Genomic DNA, 27401 nt, shown 5'->3' with positions numbered 1-27401 from the left:
GCCGGCTTGTGCCCGCCCTCACAGTCGGCCATATTTGCGGAATACACCACGCCGCCGTTGACCCTGGCCATTGACCGAGCAACCCAACGTTCCTACCAGCTCCCTCCGCAGGAATGTGTTTGTTGCAGGATGCCAGCCGCATCGGTGTGGAAGAGTAGGCCAACATCGAGAGGGGGGGGGGGGGGGTTTCTCTTAGAGCCCACCTCGAGAAGTGGTTGCCCTTCCACCAGCAATAACCCGAGTGAGCAAATGCAGGGCAGCTCCTTTGCCTCTCCGATATCCAGTCCAGTGTCCACACGGAGGACACTCCGCAACGAGACATTTCCCGGAGAGAAGATCTGCGTCGTAAACAGAAATGTTTATTGAAACACCCAGCAACCTCATGCTTCGTGACGCTACATCAACAACAACAACCACAACAACAACAACAACCACAGACACCCGGCGGCTTTGAATTCACAGTCAGTTGTTTTAAAAATGTATTTGGACCAGTGTGGGCCCGTTCAGCCGCTCCGCGGTGTGTGTGTGTGGGAGAGCCCAGAACACGTGCCGTTCCCTAAACGTCGCCTTCATTCGCAGACTTCTAGGCGCTTACCAGAGGTCGCAACCAGGTACCCGATACCCGTACCCTACACGATACCCGTACCCTACACGATACCCGGCTACCCGTACCCGGCTGGGTCACCGGTGAGTAACCGTTTGTCACTCATTTCGGGTAGGGTGCGGGTACGGGTAGCGTACGGGTACCCATTTGCGACCCTTTTTGCGACCCTGGTGCGGCCGGGTACGGGTACAGGTAAGGAATCAAAGCCCGTTTGCGACCTCTGGCGCTTACACCATCGGCAGTCTCCAGGCAGGGGCTATCCCCACCGACCGCTCTCCCCCCACCCGCTCGTCCCTCATCCACCGTCAATCCTCTCCTTCCAGAACCTTCTATCCTCTATCGCAACAGAAACCAACAAATCCCTCCACGAAAACAAATCCCATTTGAATCATCCCCAAGCCAAACCCACGCTTAGCTGGCCAGACCATCAATTGTCAGTGGCTGTTCTGCCAGAATCAAATCAGGATCGCCCTGGAAGAGCGATTACCGAGCGGGTAATAGGCCGATTTGTATCATGTGATCGTCTTCGATGTCCTTTACAGATGCACGGACCATGAACACGAAACGCGATTCTCGCAACGTACACAACATCTACGCTATTCCGGTCATACAAACGGAACGACGTGGACTGCCAAGCTGATCGCCGGAGGTTCCCAGCGTACGTGACCCCAGCCCTCTCGAGCCCGCCCTCTTGCGCGATGATTGCGATGACCGCGATACCCAAGTCTCGTCGAGGATCGGTCTTGTCCCCCCGTCGACATCGTCCCGTTCAAGACGTTGTCCCGCCCGCGCAGCCACATCGCAAGAACGGCGGACGACTCTCCCGTACCACCCCCGCCTTTTGTTCCCCGACGTTTCACCGTCAGGGGACTCGTAGCAGAGGTCGCAACCGGGTACCCGATACCCGTACCCTAGCCGATACCCGGCTACCCGTACCCGGCCGGGTACGGGTACGGGTACCCGTTTGCGACCCTGGTGCGGCCGGGTACAGGTACGGGTAAGGAATCAAACCCGGTTTGCGACCTCTGACTCGTAGGTTTCATACAATCTGCCGTGGGCGGCATCACCTTGCAGGTAAGGCCTCTCCCCCCCCACCCCCCTTTCTACAACGCGGTGGAATTTGGGCGCTTTGGTCGGCACAATGGGGGTGGCCGCTTTCATCGCCACTCATTCCCGACGATGATGTTTGGCCGCACAGAGGGTGGCGGCGGCGGTGTCTGCGTTGAGTCCACGAGCGGAGCGCCGGGTGGCTTAAACGCAGCGAGTTGGCACAGTAGGGGGCACAGGCGGTGCATCGGCCACTCATCTCACTCGGTCGACCCGTGGCACCATCTGGCTCTGTCCCGTGACCTCCTGCCGCCGGGCGTTCGACAATTCACGTGGCATTAACGAGCACCTAGCCTGGCACAAGCGCCGTGGTGACGTCACCGCCACTTAGTGGCGGTTGTTGTTGTTGTTTTTGGTTTGTTCTTGGTTGCCCACGGCTGTGATCCAGTGTTTTCAAGGCAACGACTGTGACTTAGACCTTCCCTGAAATTCACCCGAAAACACCGCGGGACATTTGTTTTCTGGCTGTAAACAGCGCGTTTGTCTGGCCTCGTGTCCTTGACGTTTCTCTGCACGTGCCAGGGGGGGCCTCATTTCGATAAATAAATCCCCAAAGCAGCTCCCCGCAGCTGTGCAACCCGAAAAAGCATCGGGGAGAGCGAGCAGCAGCTTTTGAATATGCTGCGAAACTAAGTGATGCGCTGTGAGAAAACGTATCTAAGCAGACGTGATCATTCGGTCTCTCCGTATAAGATACACGTTTAAAAGGCGGTTGTGTGGCGCAGGGGTCAAGAGAGTTGAGCCGAGACTCACCGAGTACCTGGGCTCGAGTCATTGTGATGGCAGCCATCACGTGGACTGAACTCCGCTCATCCTCACGGCACGCAGCGTTGGATGGACATCGAGCAAAGACCGTGGTCACCGCATCGTCGAACGGCGCTTTCAGATGCACTTCCGCGGCCGTCTGGAACGCTCTTCCCTTCCGATATTAGGAAGCCACGGCAGCGATGCACTTTTAAATCATCATCCAGATTGACAGTCTCATTTCTCTAGAACTGCTTTTTGTGTTTAGTTTGATGGTCGGCTAAGTACGATGCCAAACAAGTTTTAACACACACACACAGACTCATACAACGACCCAGAGTTTCTGGTCCTTCCCCCGCACCTCCGATAAGCAGGGTCGGCTACGTACGGCGCGAAAGAAGTTCAACATCCCGTACGTGGCCGAGAGAGAGCGCGATTGGAATAAAACTGGGAACAATTACAAGAAGACGAAAAGCGTTGGTTCCGGAAGACCGGACCGGTCGATGGATAAAATTCATCCTTTATAATTTTACTTTTCGGGTGAGAGGGAGATTCTGTTGTTGTCCGTTGCTCCCAATACTTTGCTGACTGCACAACGGTGCGAGGGCGACAAACAGCGGCGGGCGCAGGTCTGCTCGGATGCTTCAAGACTACAACTAACTACTTCTTCCAGTGCATCAACAGGAGCGAGTAAAAACATTTTTTGACAAAATGGTAGTAAAAAAAAAAGCACGGAAAAAAAAGACAGCGAAAAGAAAACTTCTTTGGCAAGAGTGATTCAGCGGGTGAGTAAATGTAACCCTTTCGCATTCCGAGACCTCTGCAAGTTGCAGGGTCGTAGTCCCGTTCATCACCGAAGCTCGTAAAAACGTACGCGGTTTCCGTGTAAATTTTTGATTCAGAGAGGCGTAGCAGCAACAGCAGCAGCAGCGCCGTTGACTTCAAAGACGTCGTTGCTCGCCGCCCCGAACTGTAGCCACACGACCACCGCCCTCTTACGATAGCGGGCACCAAACCGCACAACACGCCCACCCGCACGGCCTTGTGGGAGCCTCGGTAAGTGACGGGTTTATCCATAAGAGGTTGTTTTTGGGAATAGAAGACAAAACAAATATCATAACGAGCCCAAGTGGGAGAGATGGTGGGCGAGCGGATGAGCGAGCATCCCCACTGACCCACCAACACTCCAACTCCCCCCCTCCCGCCACCCAAGTGGCTTCAGAGATGCCACGTTTGATGTGAAGTTTTGCTTTATTCGCAGTAATTGATGATGCTGCTGCTGCTGTTGGGAGGCACGGTGTGTGTAAATAGCCGAGTGCAGTTAGGGTCCATAATACAGGTCGTTGTTTTGGGGTCAGATCAAATAAATATATAAACGTGTCGTTAAACCCGCCGCCACCCTACGCTGCCAACTAGTAAGGGTTTGTGTCACGCAAACTAAACGTGCCAATTCGTCACGAGCACAGCACCACCAGTGTGTGTTGGAGAGTAAACACACACTTACAATTCGGGCACGACGTTTCGCCAGCAGTCACAACATCAGGCGACAGCCACAGTTGCGTTTACTCAACTGTGGTGGCGCGCCAATTTTATGTTGATGGGTGGAACAGGGATGCGGCGGCGGCGGGTTTGCAGATTCGAGGAACTTGCGCCGTCGTTTCAGCGGTCGTGCCGGGAGAGGGGGAGTCGAACCGGCGACCTTCTGGATTGCAAGTACAGTCTGTGAACCCGCAACACGACCGTGGCAGTAGAATGTCATAAACAAACGATGTCATAAAAAAATGCACCAAGCTTTAATAATTATGGCTTAAGTGACCATTTTACACTGGCATAGATATCTGTTGAGCCGGCCTCTATAACTGTATTTTCTTTTATAGCTGTGGCCCTGGGCTTGCTTAAACTACGCACCGATTGAAATCAATTCTCACACCCGCAATACACGCACTGTATGGCGTGTGTGTATTGTTGGGGATCAGTAGGGGGAAGCACACTGCTCTATGAACCCGGCGATCCGGGTTCGAATCCCAATCACGGCCAACACCAGTGAAGATTATCCGAACCGGTCCTGGGGCCTCCCCTAGGTCGACTCAGCTTCAAATGAGTCCCGGGGTGTTTTTAAAAAAATGGCACTAGCGAGACAAAGGCGGCCGGGCGTGGTGCTGGCCACCCGCCCCCGAGTGTGCTGTGCCGGCCTTCGTAGGTGCTCGCTAACAGCACTTGCCCCAAAAGTCTCGAGGCTATACGGGGGGAAAGCTTTGTCTTTGTCTTGTTGCATTCTAATGGTGGGTCAGGAAATATCTCACCAAGTTGACGCTTTTCTCCAACCCTAGAGCTTCTGGACATTTTGGCAAACCGGTGAAGCCAACCGAATTATGTTTCTTACGCTGCCAAGCGCAGTTTGCTTGACGAGCTTAGCCTCTTCATTTTAACCCGACCCCCGCTCCCCAAAATTAACCGAGACAGCCTTTACACAGGAGACTGACGTGAAGACCTGCTGCAGCACAACTGAGGAGAGAGAGATCTCTAGCGACTGGCGATGTTGCGGGTGGGGAGGCAGTGGTAACACACAAGTCAAGGCGTTGTGTGCGCCGCCCTCACCACACGTTAAAAACAATCTCTCGGCATCCAGACCTCGCACACAAAAATACACAACGGGCATCCGTCGCCCCCCCCCCGCTGCCGCCGCCGAGTTAACGGGGCGACCACTGACCGTCATGGAGATCCATTAGTCATCGGGGTAACCATTCACCAACAGATTTCCAAGCGAGTGAACGCTCACCCCTATAGCTAGCGGATCTCTACGAGAGTGCATGGGGCCCCGCAAGCATCACGTGACACGGAAAGCAGCCAGTCTCCATGGGCCCGGCCCGGCCCGCCGAGACGCTACAGCGTGCGGCTGATGATGACCAGGCGGCTCGAGTAGACCATATCGGCCACGTAGGCCAGCAGGTTCACGTAGGTGAACACGGTGACGGCCAGCTGCATGTCCCAGTCGCAGCTGCCGACGTCGCGGCAATAGGACGAGGAGCGCCGCGGCTCGCCGTACTTGTCGGAGAAGCAGTAGACGGGCCACAGCACCGCGGCCGTCACGTAGGCAAGCACGGCCACTAGGCCGCACAAGGCCAGGAAGCGGTCGAAGGGCAGGCAGAGGCGGCCCGTGCTCTGGCACACGGTGAGCAGGATGACGACCGCCACCAGCACGAAGCAGATGCAGTACACGGCCAGGCACCACTGCAGCGCCGGGTAGCGCGAGTACAGCCCCGGACGATCTGCCAGCACCACGAAGATGAGACACGCCACGAACGCCTCCAGCACCTGGGGGCGCGAAACGCGTGGACACACGCACACGCACGTGGGCGATTTAGCGGAGGGAGAACAACAAAAACACAATGGTTTTAACTTAGCTTGGTGTTATTAACCCAGGTTTTTTAATATGTATAAGGCTTTATTAGCCTAGGATTCAAATATTCTGGCCTCATACAACCAACGTTGACATCTTTTGAACCCAGGTTTTAAATGTTGGCTGTGGCCTAACCCAGGTTCAACATCCATCACCCTTAAAAGTTCCAAGATTGAATTATGCCCCATGCATTGAGGTTTTATTTCGCCGCCTGGTATTATAAGGCCAAAATGTACATTCATGTAAGGCTTTATAAACCCAGATTTTAATTCTGGCTTCATGAACCCAGGATCAAAATCAATCTGATGTGCCTTAAAACCCCGGGTTTTATGCATCTTATGAAACTTGCGAGGCTGAAAAAAGCATGGGTTCAAATCTGCCGGCATCTAAACCCAGGTTTTAAATCGACATCTAGAATTTTAAGCCCAGGTCTTGAATCTAGTTTTACGATTTCAAAGCCACGTATTAGAATGAGTCCCTCATTTCCATCTGCTGTGGTATCTTTTTTCCATCTACCTGCCCCCCCCCCGCCGGGTCTGTGTGTCGGTGTGGGTACCTCAAGCAGTCCCAACTCTACACAGCGACCCAGACAAACAATTCGGCGCAATTCTACCCCGCGTGCGCGTGGCGTTTCCGCCGGGGGGGGGCACCTTGAGCAAGCCGGGCACGCTGGCCATGTAGCCGGTGACCTCCCCGGGCCGTGCCCGCGTCAGCGCCACCTCTGCGGCGTAGGCGAGGAACGCGAGGCACGAGAAGACGGTCGCCACGATGGTGAAGGTGCGCGGCTCGCAGTTGCCGCACGAGATTTCGCGCAGCCGGTAGACGGGGTGCAGCACGGAGGCGGACAGCAACAGCAGCGCGGCCAGCATGGCGTACGTGACCGTCAGGTTCTGCCAGGAGATCTGCGCGCAGCCTCGCTGGCCGAACAGCTCGAGGAGGAGCATGAGGAGCGAGCAGGCGAAGCAGGCGCACCAGGCGAACATGCAGAAGTCGCCGTACGAGTGCGCCTTGCCTCCGCTGTGCGCCACGAGGCTGAATGCGACGCAGGTGAAAGCCACCTGGAGCACGCGCACGACGCCCAGGCGGGACGTCACCGCCTGCGAGTTGAAGACCACGGCGGCCGGAGGCATGATCGCTGCCGTTCCCGTTGAAGTTGTCGAACGGAAGCTGTTGCCTCTCGGCAGCAGGTGGGGCGACGCGGCTTCGGAGACGTGAAAGGCTCCCCTGCCGTGCGCACGCGACCCGCTTTGCCTCTTCGTGGCGTGCGAGGACGAGGGGATTGTGGGAGTCGGAGATCACTGGCGGGCGCGTGGGCCGTGTGTGTCCGTGGTACGAGTAGCCAGCGCCGAACACGACCGCGCCCTTCCTGTGTTGCGAGGACAGTGGAGGGAAAAAAATGCGCGTAGACTCAGCCGCAACTCGCAGCCACCGCCCGCACAGACACCCACTCACTTCCACTTCTCCTCCCCACCCCCACGGACAGCGCACACACACACACAGCACACGCGCACGCACACACACAGCGCACGCGCACACACACACACAGCACACACACACACAGCACACGCGCACGCACACACACACAGCACACACACACACAAGCCACACACACACACAGCACACACACAGCACACGCGCACGCACACACACAGTGCACACACACGCACAAGCCACACACACACAGCACACGCGCACACACACAGCACACCCAGCACACACACGCACAAGCCACACACACACGCGCACACACACGCACACACACAGCACACACACAGCACACACACGGCCCCTCAATAAACAGATTAACAGGCGAATGCACTCACGCACCCACCCCCACTCTACGATTGCATTACAAAGAGACAAAGATCAGCCATGTAGCAGCCTTGTTTACCACCGTAGCCTTGTTCACCACCGTAGCCTTGTTTACCGCCTTGTTCACCACCTTGTTCACCACCGTAGCCTTGTTTACAACCTTTTTACAACCTTGTTTACAATCTTGTTTACCACCGTAGCCTTGTTTACAACCTTTTTACAACCTTGTTTACCACCTTGTTTACCACCTTGTTTACCACCTTGTTTACAACCTTGTTTACAACCTTGTTTACAACCTTGTTTACCACCGTAGCCTTGTTTACCACCTTGTTTACCACCTTGTTTACCACCTTGTTTACCACCTTGTTTACAACCTTGTTTACCACCTTGTTTACAACCTTGTTTACAACCTTGTTTACCACCTTGTTTACAACCGTTGGGAAGCAAGCGCTGTCAGCGAGGACCTGTTAAGAAGGCCAACTTCGCCCCCACGGTGGCGACGGTTACACTCGGCACTCATTTGAGGCTGAGTCGATCTAGGGGAGGGCCCAGGACCGGTTCAGATAATCGTCACTTGGTATTGGTCGTCAGCGGGAATCGAACTCAGGTGGCCAGGTTCGTAGCGGAGCGCTCACCGCCACTGCGCTACCGCTCCCCACCCCCTTTGACACACAAAGACAAAGATCCCCCGTATAGCCTTAACAGACTGTAGGGGCAAGTGCTGTTAGCGAGCACCTATGAAGGCCAGAACGGCACACGAGGGGGTGGGTGGCCAGCACCACGCCCGACCGCCTTTGTCTCCCCAGTGGCGATGTTTACACACCGCACTAGGTACTCATTTGAGGCCGAGTCGACCTAGGGGAGGTCCGGGACCGGTTCAGATAATCGTCACTGGTGTTGGCCGTGAACGGGAATCGAACCCGGGTCGCCGGGTTCATAGCGGAACACGCTAACCGCTACACCACCGCTCCCCACCCTTTGACACACACACACTGACTCACCCACCCACCGACTAATACACCCCCCGCACGAACCAAACCACCAGCTAACACACACATACCACAGCCACAAGCTCACCCGCATGAATCACCCTGTCTCGACCCACCACCCTGCCAACTCGCACAAACACCCACCCCACCCTGCCACCCCGTTAGGGCTTTAACAAGGCTGTCGAAGCATTCGCTGTTTGCGAGCACCTATTAACACCGGTACGGCACACGAGGGGGCGGGCGGGTGGGTGGCCAGCACCACGCCCAGCCGCCTTTGGCTCCCCGGTGCCGGTGTTCACACACCGCAGCAGGTACCGATTTTTTAAGGCCGAGCCGACCTAGGGGAGGGAGGCCCAGGACCAGTTGAGATATTCGCCGTCACCGTTAACTGAACTCGGGTTCGCAGCGCGCTCAGCGCCACACCCCGTCAGCTGCAAAGACAAAGGTCCCCCGTATAGCCTTTAACAGACTGACGGCACACCAGGCGGTGGGAGCGGCGGGCAACACGCCCGGCCGCCTTTAAGGCTGAGTCTACCTAGCGGAGAGCCCAGGACCGGTTCAGACAATCGCCACTTGGTGTTGACCGTCAAACGGAAATCGAACACGGGCCGCCGGGTTCGTTCGCGCGGAGTAGCGCTAACCGCGGCGCCACCGCTCCCCACTCCCCGCTTCAACTGCACGCACGAACGCACCCACATGCCATTCTCCATGTCTGTAAACGGTCTCACTATCTCCCTCCTACTCTGCCAACAATGGTCACCAAACACCCATCCCCCCCTCCCCCCCACCACGCAAGACGCATCCCTCCTTCGCACTCCCCCCCCCCTACCTACTACTAACACGCCCGGCCGCCTTTGTCTCCCTAGTGGCAGTTATTTTACACACCGCACCAGGCACTCATTTGAGTTCGAGTCGACCTAGGCGAGGCCCAGGACCGGTCCAGATAATCGTCGCCGGTGTTGGCCGTGAGCGGGAATCGAACTCGGGACGCCGGGTTCGTAGCGCTGCACCGTCAGAAAAGTATTACAATCATCCGTCACATGCGTACACACACACACAGACACACTTCCCTTCCCCACCCACGCCAGCCTCACTTGCTTTGCCTTATGTGGGCTTGTACGCTGGGCACACCCCCCCCGCCTCTCCCCCCCGCAAGTGGTCTCCGCAGTGGCGAACGGGACGTATTTGGCGGCACTCAACCGGAGCAGCATTAACACACCAGTGTCGCTCGTAAGAGGGAGTTCTAGAAATCTAAACTTTAACCGGCGTTCGGCTTTCCGGCCGATTTCGCGGAAACGCGAAAAAGATTTTGACGCCGCCGCCGCCACCACCAAAATCCGCGAGATTTTCTGACCGGGGTTTGCGAATCACGGGAATTTTTTTATAATTATTGCAAAAAAAGTACCTTTTTGTTTTGTGTATATATATACACAACTGCACACCGCCTGTGTACCGCCAATACGTTCAAATGATTAGGCGATGCTGCCGATCACATTTGCCGTGGTTGCAAAACCACAAGCATTAGACTCTCGATTATCCGCGTGAGGTTATTCCGATTTGCGGGTTAACCTCGCGGCACCTGAGATTTTGACACGAATTAATAACCCGTGGATTTTTTTCCCCTTAAGCCGAAATTAATAATCTAAAAACAGTTGTGTAAATTGTTGTTCTTGGAATAACAATGTACTCCGATTAAATCCACGTGATCACCTCTACAGTACAGTAGTTGCAATAGCTTTACATTGATGTTGATTGGCGTGGCTCTGTAATAAAACAAGATCAATACCTTCTTTCCTACAAAAGTTTTTTTTGTTCATTAACAAACTAAATTTTACTTCACATAAACATAATTTGTACCCATATTGGTGGTTTTTGGCACAGCGACCCCGGGAAAAATGGGAATATTTTTGAATTTTACGCGCCCGTCCTCCCCGTCATTGGCGCGAATAATCGACGGTTTACTGTAAATATATTTCAACAAATGAAACTTCCAAGGCAATGACGTGGTGGCCCTAAAAGGAAAATAGATAACACAGCAATATTTTGGGGCAATGGCTCTCGTTCTTCATAGCACGTCAGAGCGTCAATCGGACGCCACCGTGTAGATCATCATGAATGGAACAGAGATTCGTAAAGATACGTGCGGTCGTGTTCTCCTGTAACGGGGCAGTAGTTGCGTTCCTAAAGAACACCGCACTATGGAAAGATCGCGTTCTAATACATGACAAGAAATATAGGGGAGGGGGGGTAAAGCACAGTCCGCCATAACACGTGAGATGCGTACTCAGGCCGAACAAGGACTTGAGGCGCGTGGGTAGCATCTCGAAGCATCCAGCAGCATCCCAATGCCCTGCATGATGATGCTTAGCCGAGGCAGCCGTTACAACCGCTTATTCCTACTCTTATTGTCGGAGTCTCGTCACAATCCTTTCATCGGAATGCCGAGATGATGTGCATTGTGAGTTAAAAAATTAGTAGGATTTAAAAGATATTCGGACCCCGGAGACACGTAGGTGAAAAATAAAATTACTAAAAGTAATCGTATAAATAAAATAAAATAATAAAAAATTAACCCATAAAAACAAAGTTTTTCACTATAAATCCTTTATATGCGTGTTCAATGGGCCACAACCCAGCCCACATTGGTCTTTGAAACGGGCAGCTAGAGTCCTCTCGTCCTCTGGCTTGAGATGGCTGCCACCTATGGGTCAGATGATTGCCTGCCACCATTAAGCAATTGGTAATTAAATATTTAAAAAAAATTCCTAAAAAGTGTAACATTTTGGAAAAATGTTTTCACAAAAATACATTGTCACGCACAACGAGTCTGTGTGCAAAATGTCAGCTCGATTGGATCACGGGAAGTGGGTTAAAAAACGACCGAAAGATTTGCACGGTTGTAAGCACGCAAGCAAGCAAGTGAACTTAATATAAAGGATTTAAAAATCACGACGTTTCGGAGGCAACACAAGTCTCCGTCATCAGGTGGGACCATCACAGCTAAAATTATTGCATCAAGTGAGGCAAAATTCCAAGAGACCAGCCCTTAAATACAAGTTAAGGGGGGAGGGGCTTATCTGAATGTGGTAGCCAGGGAATGTCACGTGGGGGTGGTGGGCGGGGCTACAAGAGGAATTGGCCAACGTCGTCAATGTGCAAGAGAACAATCGGTGTACCTCGACCTAAACCGATGTTGGTTGAGAATCCAAATACAAAAAAGCAGTAGGTGTTAAACGCTGGGGATGTCAACACTCGGTAAAGTAGAAAAGTACCTGTCAAATAAGATGGTACAAATATGTGTAGTTAAATCTTTTTTGCATGGTTAATAACATCTTATTCCTACTCGCGCCACGACGTAATTCCATTCGCTCGACTGGTTATATATTCAATTCGCATCCACCGTATAAAAAACAATGCATTGTTGCCGTACGCAAAAAATTCGCGCTATGAAACCTGCATAGCGTTATCGAACAGACCCTACTCAGGAGATAATGTACACATTAAAGACAAGCCGCAGCAGTGCAATTGTGGCCAAGCAAACCCCAAGCTCTCGCCGCCCATGCAGTAAACCACTTTCATCTCCGCTCCTTCAGCGGAGGAATAGCAAAACCACGCAAAACTCTCTTCACGAAGCCCTCTGCGATGTGGCCCAGCAGCATAACGAAAATTGACATCTGGGCTCCCGAACAGATCGCTGCCATACGCAAGCTTAGAATGGCATAGAGGCCAGAGATAATAGGTGGATAAGACAAGTTGCAATTGTTTATACTTTTGTGGGGGGGAGGGGGGGACCTGATGGGAATTACGTTTTAAAAAAATAATAAAGAGGCCTTACATTTTTTTTTAAAGCAGCTCTACATTCGTTCGTGGGTTTCAATAATTCATTAAATCCATAGTGCAGGGAGAGATGCACTGCTCTGGGTGGGGGCCTCGCATCCAACTCAGCTGATGGAGCTAGGAGGGCGGGGGAGGCCTGGGGGGGAAGTCCCCAAAGTGACCAATTTCATCAAAATGCCCTCACAGCTGCGGTCGCCCAAATGGACGGCAAAGAATTGAGACGTTATTTCCTCTCTCTCGTTACGGCCGGGCGATTAGCAGCAGCGACGTTCGATCTGCGTGCGCATGCGGAGGGTCGGCTCAGCCGGGCCGTGCCGGGCCCGCAGTAACATTGTTGCAAACGAACGTCGTTTTTTGAGAGACGCTGCCGGCGGAGTTGTCCCGAGTTTCGGGCATCGCGCCCGACCATGTGGACGAGAGTTCCACAGGCGGGCGGGTGGGCGTCGAGACACGGTTACGTTGAGCGACGGTGGCCAGGGGCAACTGGGATGTTCGCTCGAGGACCCTGGGTAGAATGCCCCCCTTGGGGGAAGCCACCCTCATTCCTTGGCCTTGAAAACACAGGCCCTGCTGTGTCAGGGCTATATTGTGTGCGAGGTCCAATGCAAATTGCCCCTTTTAACCCCCCCCCACTCCCCACATCTCTCATTGGCCTTAATCACGGCTCCTGTAAGAAGGACAAAGATCCCCCGTGTAGCCGACATGGTGCTGTTGTGGGCAAGCGATTTGTCTTATGCTCGCAAATATTTGACTAGCTTTACTCGGGACTTGGATTCACCACGCCCGGCCGCCTTTGTCTCCCCAGTGGCGATGTTCACACACCACAGCAGTTAATTGTTTGAGGCTGAGTCGACCTAGCGGAGGCCCAGGACCGATTCAAATAATCGTCACCGGTGGTGGCCGTGAGCGGGAATCGAACTCGGGGCGCCGGGTTCGTAGCGTAGCGCTCACCACTACACTACAATGCGTTACGCTTCCACACGCGCGGGTCACATGACAGATCTGACGTCATAGCTCACTTGCTGTGCAAAAAAATACATGCATTATTGAGCTCCCCCCCCCCAAAAAAGTGTATTTTTATCATTTGTGCATGGTGTACAGTCTGGAAAGTACCCACATAGCAAATTTCCAGTTTGTTGCATGTCGGGAAGTAGGCTAAACATTTTGAACAGACACACATTCACAACTTTGCCTTTACAGCAACATGCAGCGTGGTCAAGCATTGTCACGTGGATCCGACCCCGACTCCTGCTGTATATTTGGAGTTTGCGTCTCTCCCCCCCCCCCCCTCGTGGTCGTGCGGATTTTTCTCCGGGTCCTCCGGTTTATCCCCCCCCCCCACATGTAGAATCAACGTCACGTGTTTAAAGAGTATTTGGACGCTATACATTCCACATGATGATGATAAGCCACTTCATTGAGCTATCATTTGTGGCCAGTTCACGTCTAAAAAAGAGCTCCATAGCTCAGTGGGCCTTACCTGGTAAAATAAAAATAGTGTAGTTTAAAGCAGGTTAAATTTCGATTTTAAGCTTTCGTGACTGCAGGGATTCATCTTCTTGGTTCTTTCGGTAAAGTCACGTAGAAGGGAAATAATAAAAGAAAACATAATAAAATACAATTCTCACGACGTTTCGGCCACAAAGCAAGCAGCCGTCCGTCCTCAGGTGAACAGACAGACCTGTTCTTCACCTGAGGACGGCTGCTTGCGTTGTGGCCGAAACGTCGTGAAAATTGTATTTTATTATGTTTGATTTGTATTATTTTATTATTTCCCTTCTACGTGACTTTACCGAAAGAACCAAGAAGACCGGTTTATACACTTCGTCGATTAGCGCGGTTGGCTATGTACGGTGCGAAAGAAGTTCAACATACATACGGGGTTATAAAATTGGTGTAACCATGACGTTTTGTACGTTCACATGGCAGACCAGTCACATAATCCGACGCATAACAAGTTTAACCCATGCAGAGGGCAGCTCTCGCAAGGTAACGGCGGCTGTGAGACAGCGCACTAACCACAACGCACATTTGCTCGACACAACCCAACCCGAAAGAAAGCATTTGTGAGTTAAAATATTCCATCGATTCGAAACGGCACACGGCACGCAATAAGATGGCGCCCCCCGAAGGAGCTGGCAGTTACAAATACAGGAGACTCACCACACGGTTCATGTAACCCTTTACCATTTAACGGTGACGTGCGCAGGTTCGTACGTGCATCGTCAGAAATAAAAGCCGTGTGGCGCAGTTTAGCGCCGGCTATCGTAGAGCAGTGGTCGCAACCGGATACCCGATACCCATACCCTACCCGATACCCGGCTACCCGTACCCGGCCAGGTACGGGTAGGCCGTGAGTCACTGGTGAGTAACCGTTTGTCACTCATTTCCCAACGTCTTGTCTCTTCTCACAATTCAAGTTCCTAGAATCAACCCACCCGCGCCTGCAACATGGCTTCATCCCAGAGGTCACAATCGGGTACCCGTACCCGTGCCCTACCCGATACCCGGCCGGGTACGGGTAGCCGGGTATAGGGTAGGGTACGGGTACCCGTTTGCGACCCTGGTGCGACCGGGTACGGGTACGGGTAAGGAATCAAAACCGTTTGCGACCTCTGGAACAAACCTACAACAAACTGCATGAACGGGAACGAGAGTGCAGAGTGTACAAGTGTTTTTGAACGCAGCCAGTAGGAGGCGGCATGTCCACACGCGCAGACATGCAGGAAAACCTCACAGGCCCCCCACCCGCCCCGACCCCCAAGGAGCGCCTCCGCCTCAACCCTTTCAGAAACGGTGCCGCACCTCCATTGGGACGCTTGAATTTGGCGCGGCAGCAAAGCGGAAATTCCCGGAGAAAACCCGCCGTGCGTACGCGGCGGGGGTTTGCACCAACACGAGACGGATTCACAAACCCACTTTGCTGTACTGCCACATCCTGGCCAGGGGGTGGGGGGGAGGGGGGTTGAGAGTACTGCCTGGACGGCGCTGGGTGGGTCCCCACAGGCGTTTGCCGCGCCGCCCCAGCCATCGGAACGTCACCGGTGGGATCTTTCCGCTTGCGAAACGTTGGCCCAGACACGCCCGTCCGTGGCTTCGCGATGACCTCCTTTTCAACGCAAGCGACGTCTCTTCCGAGATTCCAGGGTCCACCCGCTTGCGCTGCCATCTCCTGGGCACCTCGCAGAGCCGGTCCCATCCAGTCACGAGCACGGGCCAAAGCCCGCTTTGCCCCTCGCGAGATTTGGTAGAATTTTGTTCCGGATTTATAACCACCGCTTGAGGTGTGTGTGTCCCGCCCGCCCGCCCGTCGTCCCGGTCGCCGTCCTCCCCCCGGCCCCCCAGGTGGTTTTTGTGCCGGGCCGTGGCTGCCGCTCGACTTCAAATTCCTGAATTTCCCGTGGGGAGACCCGCGCCGAGCGATTGCTGGAGGCCCCCCTCCTCGACTGCCTTTGCCCAGCGACGTCGGGTTTCCACCTTGCGACGTGCAAACATCCCGGGGCGTCGTCAGAAGGTGGGAACATCTCGCGCAAGTGGAACGGGGGCGGAGGGGGGGGACCACGTGTAGACCTGGGTGTCTACGGGTCGTGCGATATTTGTTGGGCGATAATACGGCATCGTTCAGAATGGTGACAAACCGGGGTTTTTACTGGTAGGAACCACCTGGTTCCACCAGGCCACAGGGGATTATTGTGTCCGTCCGTCCGCCGTGCATCCAAAAATGGGAGGGGTGGGGCTGGGTGGAGAGGGGAGGGTGGGGAGGGGCTGGGTGGGGAGAGGAGGGTGGGGAGGGTGGGGCTGGGTGGGGGGTGGGGAGGGGCTGATCACCCTGTGGTGCCCTTATAAAACTCAACGTTTAACCTACTCACGCCAGCTTATGCCCGCCCTCACAGTCGGGCATATTTGCGGAATACACCACGCCGCCGTTGACCCTGGCCATTGACCGAGCAATCCAACGTTCCTACCATCTCCCTCCGCAGGAATGTGTTAATGTCCCGAAAGAACCGTGTCCCCCCAGCGTCCTCTCTCCGCGAGTTATAGTGAGAAGCCGGTTCACGTCTTCTTCCGTCCGCTCTCCTGCAATTGACGTCCGCAACGCCCCCGCTGGTTCCGGCACCTCCCCCCCTCCCCCGTGTGCAGGACGCGGCCACCAGGGTTGTGGCCCCGTACCGTCCAAGCACAACTTGGCACGTCGCCTCCCTCCCCCCGGCTCTCGCCCCTCTTCACGGGCATCACTCGAGGCTGTGACGGTCCCACCTGATGACGGAGACTTGTGTTGCGTCCGAAACGTCGTGATTTTTATTATTTTATTTTTATACATTTTTATTTCATTTCTCACCTACGTGACTTTACCGAAAGAACTGAGAGTATGAATCCTTGCAGTCACGAAAGCTTCAAATCTAGAATCACTCAAGGACCTACAAGGCCCTTGAGTGACGCCACCTCCTCGTGAGATGTCAACTACCTCGCCTGGTACGCAGGAGGTCGTGGGTTCGATCCCGACCCTGACGCCTGCTGCTGTACATTTGGAGTTTTCTCCGGGTCCTCTGATTTTTCTCTCCACATTTAGACTCAACGTGGCTTTATAGATTTATTTGGCTGCTGTGAATTTCCACGCGATGATGATGATAAGCCACTTTGTCAGTTGCAACAGCCAGGCCGCTCCTGAAAAAAAGATCTACATCGCTCAGTGGGGCCTTAGGGGCCCATCCATTTAGTTCATGCACGCAAAAATCTGTTAAAACTTGACCCCTCCCCCCCTCCCTGTACGCACACGTACTTTTTACACCCCCCCCCCCACTTGCGTACGTACGCCTGACGCACCCCCCCCCAAATCCTATAGAACGGCCGATATTTAATCCACGCAGAAACGATCAAGGATGAATAATATTGACGTGTTTAAGCAAACGGATAGTCCACTAACTAACTCATTTGAAGGCCAATGTAGACAATTATGGAGGCTTCACCACCCCCCCCGCCCTGTCCCATGCGTACGAACATTGTCGGTAGACCCCTCATACACAAGCGTACACATTTGGGATAACCCCCCTCCCTCCCCCCTCCATGCGTACGTACTAAATGGATGGCCCCTTTCCCGGTAAAATAAAAAATAGCTCGCGGTTTAGTTTCATGTTCACCATCTCCATCTGGTTCCGGCATCTGCCGGCCGCTGTGCGTGCCAACGTGGGGCCTTCTGCTCTCGATGGGTGTTGAGTTCACTCCCCCCCCCCTCCAGATATTCGGACCTTGACAATTCTCTCGGCTTATTCGCATCCCCCCGCCCTAAGAGACACATCGCTTCTCAAAGACCTCTTCTTCTTGGTTCTTTCGGTAAAGTCACGTAGAATGGAAATAATAAAATAATAAAAATAAAACATAATAAAATAATTCGACAGACCTGTTCTCCACCTGAGGACGGCTGCTTGCGTTGTGGCCGAAACGTCGTGAGAATTATTCTATTATGTTTTATTATTTCCATTCTACGTGACTTTACCGAAAGAACCAAGAAGATGAATCCCTGCAATCACGAAAGCTTTAAATCGAAATCTCAAAGACCTCTTCACTTCCCGAATATATTAATTTTTCGTCACCCCAGAGGGTAACATTTGTGGAAAAAAAAAATCTTTATAGCTCATCGGATTCCTCCAGTATACAGATTCCAATTTTGTTTTAAATTTAACTTGATGGCGTTCTCACTAGGCAGCGAGATTTTATCCGGCATAATATTTTTTATTTGTTTTTAGCTCTGCACAGCACACTTTGTGACCCCGGGGTGAAAGATGCTTAAAAAGTGTAAATGATTATAGTGGTAAGACAACTTCTGCCCTGTATTTGAAACAATAATTAAGGGGGGTCCATCTTAAAACCCTGTGCGTGCGTGCGCACGTAACCAGATAAGTCTTCATTTTTTTACATTGGGCACAAAGCCTAAAGTGCATCTCATTATCGGGAGAATACGACACACCAATGTCTCAGTACAGCTTCTGCCACAAGAGGTCAATCCTGGGAAAGTCACGGCAAGGAACGCAATGGGAGCGCAATGTTAACTCCCTTGTCTGGTATGCAGCTAGTGGGTTCGATCCCAAACCTGACGATGCCTGCTGTATATTTGAAGTTTGCGTGTCTCTCTCTCTCAACATCATCATCACGGTGGCTAGGAGATGTTAACTACCTCGCCTGGTACACAGGAGGTCGTGGGTTCGATCCCAAACCTGACAATGCCTGCTGGAGTTTGCGTGTCTCTCTCTCTCATCATCATCACGGTGGCTAGGAGATGTTAACTACCTCGCCTGGTACACAGGAGGTCGTGGGTTCGATCCCAAACCTGACGATGCCTGCTGCTGTATATTTGGAGTTTGCGTGTCTCTCTCTCCCTGTGGTCGCGTGGATTTTTCTCCGGGTCCTCCGGTTTTTCCCTCCGTAAATTTCCACATGCTCACGATAAGCCACTTCGTTGAGCTACCATTAGTGACCAGGTCGCTTCTGAAAAAAAGAGCGACACAGTTCAGTGCGGCCTTACCTGAGTAAAATAAAGTTAAATAGTTTTCAGCAGTTTTCTTTGACGGCGTGGTGACCCTAGCCGTGACCCCCAGCGCAAGCATCTCGCCAACGCCGCACCGACCCTGGCTCGCCCGGCCTCGGCGCAATCCCCGCGCGATTTATCGCCGAATATTTCTCACCCGACGGCTCCGAACGCGGCGGCGGCGGAAATAACCGACGACGCCGAGTTGGTGATCTTTGCGCAAGCGCGCGCAGGCAGGCGCCATTTTCTCTCTCCCCCCACCCCGCCCCCCACCGCCTCTCTCCGTTATGACATTAATATTTTTCCCGCAATCGGCCGCCGCTCTCTACGCCGATTTGCCGCCCCCCCCGCCCCGCCGCGGAATCGACGGGAAATCGCGGTCTTCAGAGGACTCGTGGCGCGTGGATTACGAACACGGCACATTTATATTTTAATGGCGTACAAGAAGAAGCAAGGCGGCCTCCAACTGTGCTGGGATTTTGGCGAGGCCTCGCCTCGCTTTGTAGCGCCGATGGCGGTCTGTCGGCGCGGCGGAAGCGAGGATGCTCGTCCGTGCTTCGCGTTCGCTGCACGTCGCACGCCAGATGCTCCCAGAACGTTCCCCCCGCTGGTGGTGGGGCCCACCAAAAGACGGGAACCCTGGCCCGCGCGCGCGGATCCGCGCCGGCCGACGAGTCTCAAGAGCGACGACTCGGGGAGGAAGGGGAGCGGCGATGGGGGGGGAGTTAAATTACATTTTTTATGTTTTTTTGGGTGGTCGTACGCCGCTTCGGATTTCTCGCCGACGCGGGGAATCTGCGGACGAGCCCCGGAGGTCCCTGCGGCCTGCAGAGAGGGCCTACGTGAACCCTGCCCCGTGCCCATCAACGGGCAGGGGGGCGGGAGGGGTCTTAGGATGAGGCGTTGGCGGAGCGTGCTGGCGCCTGATGTTACTTGGTTTTTTTATCCTGGGGGGGGGGGGGGGTGCTGATATTAATGAACGCAATGCAAAATGTTAACGTTGCGTGCCGCTAATCTGCAGGCGTCGTGTGAAGGGCCTCGGTTTGGCTTGGGGTCTGGCAAAGCCTGATTTGTCAATGTCGCGGTGGTGCGGGAGTCACGAAGAGCGGCGTGACAAAATGAAAGCGGGGAGATGAAAACACATCCCACCCCCCCGCCACGAAATTAAAAGCGCGGGCCCCCTGCCAGCAGAGGGACGAGGAATATCGATAATCCGCAAAGTGTCTGCTGCCAAGCGCAACGTGAAAACAACGCGGCCTCCAGGGCAGCAGCAGCGGCAGGGAAGGCCAGATGGGCGAGAGCGCGAGGGGGCAGAAGGCTGTGGACCAGGGCTCACAGAAGAGGTGGGTGACATGCGCGGGACACAGGTGGGCACCCAGCACACCCAGCACACCCAACACAACCAGCACACCCAGCACAACCAGCACACCCAGCACACCCAGCACAACCAGCACACCCAGCACACCCAACACACCCAACACAACCAGCACACCCAGCACACCGACCAGTCACACCCAACACAACCAGCACAACCAGCACAACCAGCACACCCAACACACCGACCAGTCACACCCAGCACACCCAGCACACCCAGCACAACCAGCACACCCAACACACCGACCAGTCACACCCAGCACACCCAGCACACCCAACACACCCAACACACCGACCAGTCACACCCAGCACACCCAGCACACCCAACACACCGACCAGTCACGACCAGTCACACCCAGCACACCCAACACACCCAGCACAACCAGCACACCCAACACACCGACCAGTCACACCCAGCACACCCAGCACACCCAGCACACCCAGCACAACCAGCACACCCAGCACACCCAACACACCCAGCACAACCAGCACACCCAACACACCGACCAGTCACACCCAGCACACCCAGCACACCCAGCAACAACCAGCACAACCAGCACACCCAGCACAACCAGCACACCCAACACAACCAGCACAACCAGCACACCCAACACAACCAGCACAACCAGCACACCGACCAGTCACACCCAGTCACACCCAGCACAACCAACACAACCAACACACCCAGCACACCCAACACACCGACCAGTCACACCCAGCACAACCAGCACACCCAGCACACCGACCAGTCACACCCAGCACAGCGACGCGGCACACGATGTAAATGTGTCAGTAAAATACACAAAACGGAGAGAGGCAGCAGAAATGGCTCAGCCACATGGCACTCCACTGCTGGATGAGATGTGTGAGTGGGTCGTGACACTGTGGGGTTCACCAAGACGCTAACAGCACAAGCTGATACAGCTGTCGTGCTGTGACGGTTCCACCTGAAGACGGAAGCTTGTGTTGCCTCCGAAACGTCGTGATTTTTTATTTTAATTTTACTTTTATTAATTTTATTTTTTTACCTACGTGACTTTACCGAAAAAAACCTAAGAATGTGAATCCTTGCAGTCACGAAAGCTTCAAATCTAGAATACGCTAGTTAATTATTCAAGGCGAGCTCAGAGGTGCACTGCACACTGGGTAATCTGGAACGCTAACAGGAATGAAGTACAAGCAGGTGGCGTGAAGGAGGTGGTGGAGTGAAGGAGGTGGAGTGAAGGAGGAGTAGCAGGTGGAATGAACAATGTGAAGGAGGAGGAGCAGGTGGAGTGAAGGAAGAGGAATGAACAATGTGAAGGAGGAGGAGCAGGTGGAGTGAAGGAAGAGGAATGAACAATGTGAAGGAGGAGGAGCAGGTGGAGTGAAGGAAGAGGAATGAACAATGTGAAGGAGGAGGAGCAGGTGGAGTGAAGGAAGAGGAATGAACAATGTGAAGGAGGAGGAGCAGGTGGAGTGAAGGAAGAGGAATGAACAATGTGAAGGAGGAGGAGCAGGTGGAGTGAAGGAAGAGGAATGAACAATGTGAAGGAGGAGGAGCAGGTGGAGTGAAGGAAGAGGAATGAACAATGTGAAGGAGGAGGAGCAGGTGGAGTGAAGGAAGAGGAATGAACAATGTGAAGGAGGAGGAGCAGGTGGAGTGAAGGAAGAGGAATGAACAATGTGAAGGAGGAGGAGCAGGTGGAGTGAAGGAAGAGGAATGAACAATGTGAAGGAGGAGGAGCAGGTGGAGTGAAGGAAGAGGAATGAACAATGTGAAGAAGGAGGAGCAGGTGGAGTGAAGGAAGAGGAATGAACAATGTGAAGAAGGAGGAGCAGGTGGAGTGAAGGAAGAGGAATGAACAATGTGAAGGAGGAGGAGCAGGTGGAGTGAAGGAAGAGGAATGAACAATGTGAAGGAGGAGGAGCAGGTGGAGTGAAGGAAGAGGAATGAACAATGTGAAGGAGGAGGAGCAGGTGGAGTGAAGGAAGAGGAATGAACAATGTGAAGAAGGAGCAGGTGGAGTGAAGGAAGAGGAATGAACAATGTGAAGAAGGAGGAGCAGGTGGAGTGAAGGAAGAGGAATGAACAATGTGAAGGAGGAGGAGCAGGTGGAGTGAAGGAAGAGGAATGAACAATGTGAAGGAGGAGGAGCAGGTGGAGTGAAGGAAGAGGAATGAACAATGTGAAAGAGAAGGAGCTGGTGGAGTGAAGGAAGAGGAATGAACAATGTGAAGGAGGAGGAGCAGGTGGAGTGAAGGAAGAGGAATGAACAATGTGAAGAAGGAGGAGCAGGTGGAGTGAAGGAAGAGGAATGAACAATGTGAAGAAGGAGGAGCAGGTGGAGTGAAGGAAGAGGAATGAACAATGTGAAGAAGGAGGAGCAGGTGGAGTGAAGGAAGAGGAATGAACAATGTGAAGGAGGAGGAGCAGGTGGAGTGAAGGAAGAGGAATGAACAATGTGAAGGAGGAGGAGCAGGTGGAGTGAAGGAAGAGGAATGAACAATGTGAAGGAGGAGGAGCAGGTGGAGTGAAGGAAGAGGAATGAACAATGTGAAGGAGGAGGAGCAGGTGGAGTGAAGGAAGAGGAATGAACAATGTGAAGGAGGAGGAGCAGGTGGAGTGAAGGAAGAGGAATGAACAATGTGAAGGAGGAGGAGCAGGTGGAGTGAAGGAAGAGGAATGAACAATGTGAAGGAGGAGGAGCAGGTGGAGTGAAGGAAGAGGAATGAACAATGTGAAGGAGGAGGAGCAGGTGGTGCAGTGGAACGCTGTGTGCGTGCTGTGCGCTGCGAGGTGGCTGTCTGGAATCCCCCGTTCGTTCGTTGTCTCAACGTCGCTGGCTTGATTTCCTTCCCCTCGGAATTTGTTTCATGGCTCCCTTCAAACGGAAGGGAACAAACGAGAGACTTAATTGGCTCTGCGGCAACACACGAGGCGCGCGAAGGCTGTCAGCCGTGTGCGGTGTGGTGTGAGCTGTATGTGTGAGCGGTGTGGTGTGTGAGCGGTGTGGTGTGAGCGGTGTGCTGTGTGTGTGAGCGGTGTGTGTGTGAGCCGTGTGCGGTGTGCTGTGTGTGTGAGCGGTGTGTGTGTGAGCCGTGTGCTGTGTGTGTGAGCGGTGTGTGTGTGTTGTGTGAGCGGTGTGTGTGTGAGCCGTGTGCGGTTTGCTGTGTGTGTGAGCGGTGTGTGTAGTGTGAGTGATGTGGTGTGTGAGCGGTGTGTGTAGTGTGAGCGGTGTGTGTGTGCGGTGTGAGCCGTGAGCGGTGTGTGTGTGGTGTGAGCCGTGTGCGGTTTGTGAGCCGTGTGGTGTGGTGTGAGCGGTGTGGTGTGTGTGCTGTGTGTGAGCTGTGTGTGTGTGCGGTGTGTGTGTGAGCTGTGTGTGTGTGCGGTGTGTGTGTGAGCTGTGTGTGTGTGCGGTGTGTGAGCTGTGTGTGTGTGCGGTGTGTGTGTGAGCTGTGTGTGTGTGCGGTGTGTGAGCTGTGTGTGTGTGCTGTGTGTGTGTGAGCTGTGTGTGTGTGCTGTGTGTGTGTGAGCTGTGTGTGCGGTGTGTGTGTGTGCGGTGTGTGAGCTGTGTGTGTGTGCGGTGTGTGTGGTGTGTGTGCTGTGTGTGTGTGCTGTGTGTGTGTGAGCTGTGTGTGTGTGAGCTGTGTGTGTGTGCGGTGTGTGAGCCGTGTGCTTCGTACTCAATCCACATGGTGCCCCCCACACCAAGTCACGATTGGCCAGGGAGGGGACCCCCCTCACAATGCCCTCGGGCCCATGAATCAAGCGTGGCAGTGGGGGGCTCGTCGTCAGGGCCGCATTATTCAGTAGGCACAGTAGGCACTGTGGCCTAGGGCCTTCTCACCAACCCACCCACCCTCCCACCCACCCACTCACCCACCCACCCACCCACCCACTCACCAACCCACCCACTCACCAACCCACCCACTCACCAACCCACCCACTCACCAACCCACCCACCCACCAACCCACCCACCCACCCACCCACCCACCCACTCACCCACCCACTCACCCACCCACCCACCCACTCACTCACCAACCCACCCACTCACCAACCCACCCACTCACCAACCCACCCACTCACCCACTCACTCACCCACCCACCCACTCACCCACCCACTCACCCACCCACGCACTCACTCACCCACGCACTCACTCACCCACCCACGCACTCACCAACCCACCCACCCACTCACCAACCCACCCACCCACTCACCAACCCACCCACCCACTCACCAACCCACCCACTCACCAACCCACCCACCCACCCACCCACGCACTCACCAACCCACCCACGCACTCACCAACCCACCCACCCACTCACCAACCCACCCACTCACCAACCCACCCACCCACCCACTCACCAACCCACCCACCCACCCACTCACCAACCCACCCACCCACCCACTCACCAACCCACCCACCCACCCACTCACCAACCCACCCACCCACCCACCCACTCACCAACCCACCCACCCACCCACTCACCAACCCACCCACCCACTCACCAACCCACCCACCCACTCACCAACCCACCCACCCACTCACCAACCCACCCACCCACTCACCAACCCACCCACCCACCCACTCACCAACCCACCCACCCACTCACCCACCAACCCACCCACTCACCCACCAACCCACCCACTCACCCACCAACCCACCCACTCACCCACCAACCCACCCACTCACCCACCCACCCACCCACCCACCCACCCACTCACCCACCCACCCACCCACCCACTCACCCACCCACCCACCCACTCACTCACTCACTCACCCACCCACCCACTCATCCACCGACTCACTCACCCACCCACTCACCCACTCACTCACTCACTCACCCACCCACCCACTCACCCACCCACTCACTCACCCACCCACCCACTCACCCACCCACTCACTCACCCACCCACTCACCCACCCACCCACTCACCCACCCACCCACTCACCCACCCACCCACCCACCCACCCACCCACTCACCCACCCACCCACTCACCCACCCACCCACCCACCCACCCACCCACCCACCCACTCACCCACCCACCCACCCACTCACCCACCCACCCACCCACTCACTCACCCACCCACTCACCCACCCACTCACCCACGCACCCACTCACCCACTCACTCACCCACCCACCCACTCACTCACCCACCCACCCACTCACCTACTCACCCACCCACTCATTGGCACCGAGACGAGGCGATCAAGAAGGCTGCTGGCTGTCTCTGTCGTAGGCCAATCCGTTTCTAAGACCATGGCGTAGTGAGCGACACGATTAGCAGAGCCAAGTTTGTTTGGGTGGTTTACCACAAGTGCCGGTGCAGATTTGATGCCTACTCCTTGGTTTTATAACGTAGGTAAAAATAAAATAGAACTAAATTAAATCACGACGTTTCGGGCGCAACACAAGCGTCCGTCATCATCGTGATTTAATTTAGTTTTTTTTATTAAATTTTTTACTTTACCGAATAAAACCCAAGGAGTATGGATTCTTGCAGTCACCAAAACTTCATCAAATCTAAAATGTGATGCTTTTTTTGAGCATCTTAACACAACTCCTGTTTTCGTGCTAGAAAGGTTGATGCCTATTTCTTATTTTTTTGCACACTCGTTTGTGTTTTTTGCGTGCAGCATTACGAGTGGTCAGAAATCAGGCATCCTCCCCCACTCTGGTATGGCCACAGAAAATAAAAAAGCGTTGAGTCCATCAGCTAATGGAACTCCATCATCACGCATCTTGCATGCGGTCACATTTAACTTGAATACGCGATCCATCATAAAGCTATATATGACCAACATTTACCCTGATTTAACCCTATAATTACCCAATGTATATATAATATATGACCAACATTTACCCCGATTTAACCCTATAATTACCCAATGTATATATAATATATGACCAACATTTACCCTGATTTAACCCTATAATTACCCAATGTATATATTATATATGACCAACATTTACCCTGATTTAACCCTATAATTACCCAATGTATATATTATATATGACCAACATTTACCCTGATTTAACCCTATAATTCCCCAATGTATATATAATATATGACCAACATTTACCCTGATTTAACCCTATAATTACCCAATGTATATATAATATATGACCAACATTTACCCTGATTTAACCCTATAATTACCCAATGTATATATTATATATGACCAACATTTACCCCGATTTAACCCTATAATTACCCAATGCATATATATATTGAAATGATGTTAACAACTTAATGTAACTATCCGCCACGGATTATTAAATGTTAACTAAACTATAATTTGCAAATGTTACGTTACACAATAATTCGTGCACAACACAACGATCGCACGCCGTGCGTTGCTGTACTAGGCCCCAATCGGGCTCTGCCACATGCGAGAAAAACTAGGCCCCGATCGCCATCCACCCAAATCGTCATTCAAACAACTTTGTTGAATCTGCACCATGAAAAGTGAATTTAACACGGAGGCTTTGATGTAAGAATGAGTGGTTTAGTGAACTCCGTTGGGTGTCGCCACTGTAGTAAATGTTGCAGGTTCCACGTTGCTCTGTAAAACTAAACATCGTTACCCAAAATCCTCGACAAACAAACATTTTGGCTTCACCAACTCCGCGGCGTGCTGCGTCCTCACGGATGGCGACGGATTCTAATTCAAGTATCCGGCCTTCGCGTGCGCAACGTACTCACCTCTCGGCACACCACGTGACTCCGAGCTGTGAGCACACGTGACCGTCTGGTACACCACTTGACCTAGGATTGTGAGCCCACGTGTTCGTCTGGTACACCACGTGACCCAGGATTGTGAGCCCACGTGTTCGTCTGGTACACCACGTGACCGTCTGGCACACCACGTGACTCCGAGCTTTGAGCACACGTGACCGTCTGGTACACCACTTGACCTAGGATTGTGAGCCCACGTGTCCGTCTGGCACACCACGTGACCCAGGATTGTGAGCTCACGTTCAGTAGTTTAGTACTGGTAGGAACCTCCTGGTTACACCAG

The 27401-nt window shown here is 53.6% G+C and overlaps 1 protein-coding gene across 3 annotated transcripts; it reads right to left on the bottom strand.

The window, feature by feature from the left end:
* Positions 1–339: 339 nt before the first annotated feature.
* LOC144735925 (myeloid-associated differentiation marker homolog) lies at positions 340–27401 on the bottom strand. 3 transcript variants are annotated; one of them, XM_078618500.1, is made up of 3 exons: positions 27086–27401; positions 6506–7221; positions 340–5770 (listed from the first exon to the last, which is right to left on the bottom strand). In XM_078618500.1, exons 2-3 carry the CDS (start codon positions 6983–6985, stop codon positions 5339–5341), a joined length of 912 nt encoding a protein of 303 aa, XP_078474626.1. In that variant the 5' UTR covers positions 6986–7221; positions 27086–27401; the 3' UTR covers positions 340–5338. The 3 variants fall into 3 exon arrangements, with proteins under 3 accessions (XP_078474626.1, XP_078474628.1, XP_078474627.1); XM_078618502.1 differs by lacking the exon at positions 27086–27401 and adding an exon at positions 26990–27013; XM_078618501.1 differs by lacking the exon at positions 27086–27401 and having other exon boundaries at positions 6506–7461.

This window comes from Lampetra planeri, chromosome 58 (genome assembly GCF_965212315.1).
Source record: "Lampetra planeri chromosome 58, kcLamPlan1.2.h2, whole genome shotgun sequence".
NCBI lineage: Eukaryota > Metazoa > Chordata > Hyperoartia > Petromyzontiformes > Petromyzontidae > Lampetra > Lampetra planeri.
The sequence above is the reverse complement of the archived record's forward strand: the minus strand, read 5'-3'. Positions and strand labels throughout refer to the sequence as shown.

Coding starts and splice junctions, on each gene's coding strand:
- LOC144735925 (XM_078618500.1), bottom strand. CDS start 6,985: ATGCCTCCGGCCGCCGTGGTCTTCAACTCGCAGGCGGTGACGTCCCGC. Junction 5,771..6,505: donor GCGTGCCCGGCTTGCTCAAG/GTGCCCCCCCCC, acceptor TCGCGCCCCCAG/GTGCTGGAGGCGTTCGTGGC.